Below are 6334 nucleotides of genomic sequence, written 5' to 3' on the forward strand. Positions count from 1 at the left end.
GCGAAGGAGTTTGTCTGTGTTTGAATACACCTGTACTCCTGGTCTCCATGTTACAAATGTTAAGCAGGGAGGATGGAACAGGGCTCTCTTCAGAAGTCTTTCACCCTCAGAAATCATGGCTAATGCTCATGTTCATATCACAGCACCATACTCATAGTCCTGTTACTGAAACTCAGTTAAAAAATCCTTTTATTACCTTCTCGTGTTTGGATCCTATAAGAAGATAAGTGGGTCCTTGATCTTTGGGGTGGATAACAACAGTGTAATGTGTTGATAACAAACTGCGCCCACTAGCCTCGTAATCTTCATCAGAATCACATGATCTATCAACTTCTTCAACCTTCGCCTCAAAAAGCTTGATTTGACCAAGAGGAAACTAAAAGTAAATATGAGAAGTGGTGAGAGAGCAAATATTTGTTTCAGTGCACACTGATTTTATATTTCTTACTCCACCAATAGAAACAAAAACCTGAGGTACCATCAGTAGCCATTCATATTTATTCATTTTCAGTTCTGCCAAGGAATGTCAGACAAGCCAGTTGTTGGAGACAGCGGGAGGAGAATCATATGTGCCAAAGGGAGATTTTAAAAAAATTCTTTTCCAGGTCTGCTTCTGTATCTAGTTAATGCAACAAATGTCTGTTAGGCTGAGAGAAGTGATCCTTCGGAGTTTCCAGACCAGGTTCCAAGCAAAAGTTCCCTGGGCCAAGCCTAGAACTTTAATTATGGTCTAGTTATTTTCGAGGATGGCAGTGTATTGTTGACATACCTATTTTGTTCATGCTGCTCTTTCTCTAGCCGTTCGGACATGAGGGTGTTCAAGAGGGTGTTATTTAATGGTGGGGTGAAGAAGCTTTGACTACTGTTTTCGTGTGGTTCGTCATGTCTGGCAATGCTTAGTGATTCAGCAGAAGGAGAGGGATGTTTGCCCTCCCTTTGGGCACTACAGTAACTAGCACCTTATTTGCGCCACAGACAAGTATCAGCCTGAAGTAAGTTGTCTTGAAATATCGACATCACTGAAAAGCAGATGAGGCTTCTCAGTAATACTGTTTAAAAACTGAAAATACCATACTGGAGAGTAGCTGGCAAGTTTGACTCAGTCCAAGGTGGGCTTCTTCAACAGTAGTTTTATAAAGTGAGCTGTTAATAATATAACCATTTTGAAGAGAACATCACATAGCAGAGGCTCTCACTGCTAAGGATTAAAGATGCATGTGGTGATTTGTATTTTCTGTGGTGCTTCTGAAGCATGGAACTTTTTGAGTAAGATCAAGATTCTGAGCATCAAGAGATGCTGTTTCACATACAAATAGTCAAGAGTGATTTATTCACTAAGGTTAGCTAAAACAGTTGGCTGATTTTGTAATTTTAACTCGATTTTGAAAGGAGCCCACTTACATGGACTCCCTTACTGTATTAACCACTGCAGAGTGGACCATTTCTTTCCACACAGACATATTTGGCTACAGCAAACATGTTTTTAATTAGCAAACTGTTGAACATTAGAAATGAACTAGCTTTGGAAAACTTCTCATACATATTCTGCTTACAAAACATAAATTCTGATTCTATGACAAACAGGCAAATTAGTTACAATTTTGCTTCAAAGGGCAGCAAAATTTGTTCCACATGTGAGGGAAATATTCACTGTCCACTGCAAACATAAGTAACTGACAGCCAGGTCTTTTCTGTCAGAAAGGGAGATCTGAACTGTTGGCACATCAGCGTACCCCTTCGGCTAGGTAAGAAGTTGCAGACTATGTATCACGTCCCATAGGAGAACGTGACCAACGGGCATGCCTCGATTACTGTCTATTAGAGAGGAACCTCCCAAGCTGATGATCTGTGAAGTCTAAATGTTTGGTAATCAAGATAAAAAGGGCATATACTACCCAATCGTACCTTCATAAAGCTGTAACTTGCTGCTTAGTCTCCTTCAGTATGTAATCACTGAGGAAACAAGGAAGGGACCTACCTTGTCTTCTTGGTTACGGAAATAATACAGAATTTTTCCAACTAGGGTACACCAAACTCTTTTGGAATATCCATGTTTCACCTGGAATGACAGAATGTTAGGAATAAGCACAGCCAGAGAAATACAGGCTACATTTCACCATCTCTGAACTTGAGTGATGCTGGGAGTAAATGCCTTGGTTCAAATTCCGTTCCACGGTACTAGCCAAATAATCAAAACTGTGCAACTCTGTTAAGGGCCTAAGAATTAAAACATCAGATGCTTATCCAAAGCCCAGTACGGCAAGTGTGAGTTTCTTATTTAGCTTTGGGTCAGGCCTAAATTAGTGGAAGCTAAGGAGATAGAAGAATTAAAAGAGAAAAATTCCTTTCACACAGTATTCTTATTATCTTGAAATAATCTACGCCAGTGAGTAACAGCGAAAATGAGAGCACTCCACTGTAATACGGTAGATCAATTGGCTACTGAAACATTCGCTAAACTGGGATACCACTGAAGTGCTAATGGAGAGCTCAACCCACGGACTAATGAATTAAAAAGACAAAAAGAAAAACCGTATCAAATCAACTAACCAGAAGAACACTGTTGCCCGAAGTAGGTGAGCTGGTTAGTCCTTCGGGACTGTTCACACTGTAAAGTACTGGGAAAACCAATACATGTCTGTTTTGCTTGTCTTTGTTTTATGGCAGGGCCGTTTTCATGTCTTAAGAAACATGGAATAAAGCAGACTGGGGGAAGAAGTGTTGCTACCTTTGTAAGCAATCCTTTCATGGTTGGCTTGGTTTCCGGCTGTATGAAGAGTGGGCTGGCAGCCTGTATTTTAAGAACATTCTGTAGTACTTTGATCCATTCTTCCAAGATGTTGGGAGAATCTGCAGTCAGGTAGTACGTTCGTTTTTCTGTGGTCAGCTATGTAGTAACAGAAGTGTCTTGAGCTTGAAGAACATTAAACATTCAACCCGCAGTGTGGGGGTTGTAACAGGTACTACCCAAGGTAGTTTCACAACTTCAGGGGGTTTATTTTCCCCAAAGTACTTTTCATTAACAAAACATTCTGTGGACAGGCAGAGCAGACAGACCCTTTGAAAGGCTTTATCTGAAAAGATCCAGGATGGCAGAGTTGAGAAAACTCAATTTATCTCCTTTCAGACAAACAACTTCTCTCAACCCTAACAGCTGGCCCCAAGACTACTCTCTTTATTTCTATCTCCTACGTGACGACCTGACCCTTGTAGCAATACAAACAAGACTCCACGTAGGCCTTTTTATAGCTCCTGTAACTGAAATGACCCTTTGGTTTCAAACGAAGGGCACTGATTAATTCCAAGTCCACAGCTGGACTTCTAGTGCAATAAGGACTGGAACAAGGGGTTGGGTTTGGGGAGGATAAATACCCACTGAGCACAGACAAGCAAAGCACCTGAATCGTTTGTTTTCCATCACCCCTTTCAATGTGGCTGGATGCATTTAGCTCAATTTGACCTTGAGGTTTTCGAATGACATCACTCTGTATGGAAAGAATGGCAAAAGACTATTTTCAATCTACCAACAAATAGCAATAAATAATTATAGAACTCATTTAAACATTAATCTTGATACATTCCTCCTGGTTAGATATTGAGTCCCTTGAACACTGCTTGAGGAACTGAGTCCTGAATCACTCCCTAACAGCTCAAACGCCAGGAATGCATTTCTTCTCCTTCCAGCAGCCCTAGATTCTCAGTAAAACCAATCTCATGTCAAACAGCAGGGAAGTTACATGTACTTACTGGAGATCTGTAGTATAGTAATTCACCTCCTTTAAGCACGAACCACCGTCGTTTCCAGGTCTTTACTTTGCCACCCATTTTTAACAGATACCCAGATTTTTCCAGAGGTTCCTGATTGTTGAGAATTTAGATAAAAGGTAGTTAGATACACATATATACCTGTATCCCTCAGAGGTATGTATAAATACATGCACACACAGGTATTCTAATGATTTTAAAACATGCTAAATAATAATTACAGTATTTGATGTCTCTTTTAGTCCAACAACAAAGTTTTTACACACATCAATTAAGACAAATGCCATGCACATGGGATAACTAATTAATACCCCTACTTACAGTTACAGTGCACGAAGGAGAGTAAGGGATTTGCCCAGAACTATACAAAAGAATGAAGAATCTGATGATTCTTGGTTTTGATTTCTAATTATTTATATTAAACAATGAACATAATGTAAATACATATTTTTCCCAGCTTCAGGGCCTAGCCTACAGCCCACGTAGAGAGCACGGTAACTCAGAGCTCCGCACGGACGTACTTTCAGTGTGTACACCCGTAGAACTGAGTCCACGGTGTTGCTCTGTGAAGAAAGCTTAAAATGAATTATCTTCATCACCAGGCAGTCAATCCACTTGTATGTTAGAACACCAACTACTAACACAGGCCATGAAAAAGCTCCTAGAGACAGACCAATCCCCACAATGGTTTGGTTTCTGTGACCTATCCTCGCATGTCGCTCTATTTACGGCTTCTGTGATGCAGAAAGCTTTCCCTGGATGAGGAAACGATAGAAACCTTTTACTGCACATACATTGCCTCCAACTCCTTCAGTGGAATGGCCTTCTGTTTCCCTGAGTACTCGAATAGTAATTTTGAATTAAAAACAGGCCTGCAGTACTCACAGTTTTTCCATTATCGCTCGATGAGGACAAGGTCTTAGGAAGTTTCTGCTCCGGCTCTGAATAGTCTGTATCCACTGAATACGCATCTGGAGGAATAGCATAGTCACTTTCCGAGGTCACAGAAGACAGAGACACCCCTGCATTAAAAAAAGAAAGATGTTTCTTCAATTTTTTTTTATTACATTAGAAACAAATGAGATCAGAATATCCACCCAGAAGAGTATCTGAGTAGGGTCTGGGGGCAAACACAGGTATCAGTGTAGATCCGTCAGGAACCAAGCATTTTTAAAATAGAAATGTATGGAATGATCTGCACAGTGCTAATACCTGAATCCCACGGTCTAAGTAATGCAATGACAAATAAACGTCTTCTATACATTATCACCTTCTGTTACATGACTACAGCTTTTTTAAGGAAAAATGGAGGAATTCCTATATTGCATGAGATGACAGAACCAAATGTTCTGTTGAGGAAACTTTTCCACCTGCTTTCTGATTACGTGAAACTTAATTCGGTTTATGTATGTGTTGGTTTTTTTTTTCCTGATAGCAATTACTTTTTTCTATGTCATTTTTGCCTACATAGTAAAGGTCATAGGAAGTCCTTGGCATGACAGAGTAGAGATAGAATGGACCTTCTTGCACTTTTCCCTCATGACAACAGCCAGCTACTAGATTAATGCCTTAAAGACAGCCATAACAACAGCAATAAAAAGAAAGTAATGCATACAGTCCTCTCTCCTGCTTGAGTAACAGACCTAGGCTTTGACAGCTGAGATACAAGTCTGGTTTAAGATGTCTGCCCTGTTGAAGAGAGAAATCCCTTTCCAAGAAGCTCACGTAAACTGCCTCGCTTTCCAAGCTTCCCAAAACTTACTTGTTCTTATGGGTTTTGCCTACCTCGTTTCATAGCCCGAGGACTACCCAGACCACTTCTGCTTCGAGAGTCAGACTCAGAAGTCCTTGAGCTGGACCGAGAGCTGTCCTCCTCCTCAGATCCTGACGACTCATCTATGAACGGGCTGTTGCTTATTTGAGTTGCTTTCTGCAGAAATCAACACAGTTCTTTGATACCTTGCATAAAGGGTTTTGGTCATTTCCTTCATACTGTGGCAGAGCTCTGCTGGCTTCGTAGCATTCAAAGCTGTTCTTATTTGGGTTCTGAGTTTTGGCCCACAAATACTAAGATAAATGGAATTCCCTCTACCCTCTGTATACTCGACCACCCCTCCACTTTAAAACAGAAACCTGAGGTAGCTCAAAACATGGGTCTTTCCAAGTCATACAAGGCTGCCAGCAAACAAACAATGCTGGGATTAGTTACTGCTGGCCCTCTGACTCTAAACAGTTTTGGCACTGACACAAAGACATTTCTCCACACACACTTTTAATTATGGCTCTGAACACTGTGTGGCTCTGTTAATAATTAACAAGCCTTTGGAAGGAAACAGCAAGGAACCTAAGAACTGACCTGGGCTACTAACATTTTACAAGCAACAGTAAGGGTTTTTTTTCCAGCTATTTGACATTTCCATTACTTCTGGGGTTCTGTGATCTCTAAACATCATCTTACAACATATTTGGCACGGTAGCATCAAATGTGAAACAGCAAGTTCCTGGATGTGAAGGCTAACGGTATTTAAACATTTCCTTTAAACAGTCATAGAGTTACCCCTTTCAACGT

At 40.6% G+C, this 6334-nt stretch overlaps 1 protein-coding gene across 1 annotated transcript in view; it reads right to left on the minus strand.

Moving 5' to 3' along the window:
• Positions 1-6334, minus strand: part of PLEKHH2 (pleckstrin homology domain containing, family H (with MyTH4 domain) member 2) — a gene marked incomplete at its 5' end in the record, with an annotated part of 21209 nt that overhangs the window by 14132 nt on the left and 743 nt on the right. Inside the window, 8 exons of the mRNA XM_010145038.1 lie at positions 197-376; positions 1979-2059; positions 2729-2887; positions 3399-3485; positions 3748-3858; positions 4651-4787; positions 5551-5695; positions 6323-6334. The exon at positions 6323-6334 is cut by the window's right edge and continues 1 nt beyond it. Coding sequence (XP_010143340.1) covers positions 197-376; positions 1979-2059; positions 2729-2887; positions 3399-3485; positions 3748-3858; positions 4651-4787; positions 5551-5695; positions 6323-6334 — 912 coding nt within the window. The remainder of the gene's footprint in view (positions 1-196; positions 377-1978; positions 2060-2728; positions 2888-3398; positions 3486-3747; positions 3859-4650; positions 4788-5550; positions 5696-6322) is intronic.

The sequence above is a fragment of the Buceros rhinoceros genome, unplaced genomic scaffold, assembly GCF_000710305.1.
Source record: "Buceros rhinoceros silvestris isolate BGI_N320 unplaced genomic scaffold, ASM71030v1 scaffold18341, whole genome shotgun sequence".
Taxonomy (NCBI): domain Eukaryota; kingdom Metazoa; phylum Chordata; class Aves; order Bucerotiformes; family Bucerotidae; genus Buceros; species Buceros rhinoceros.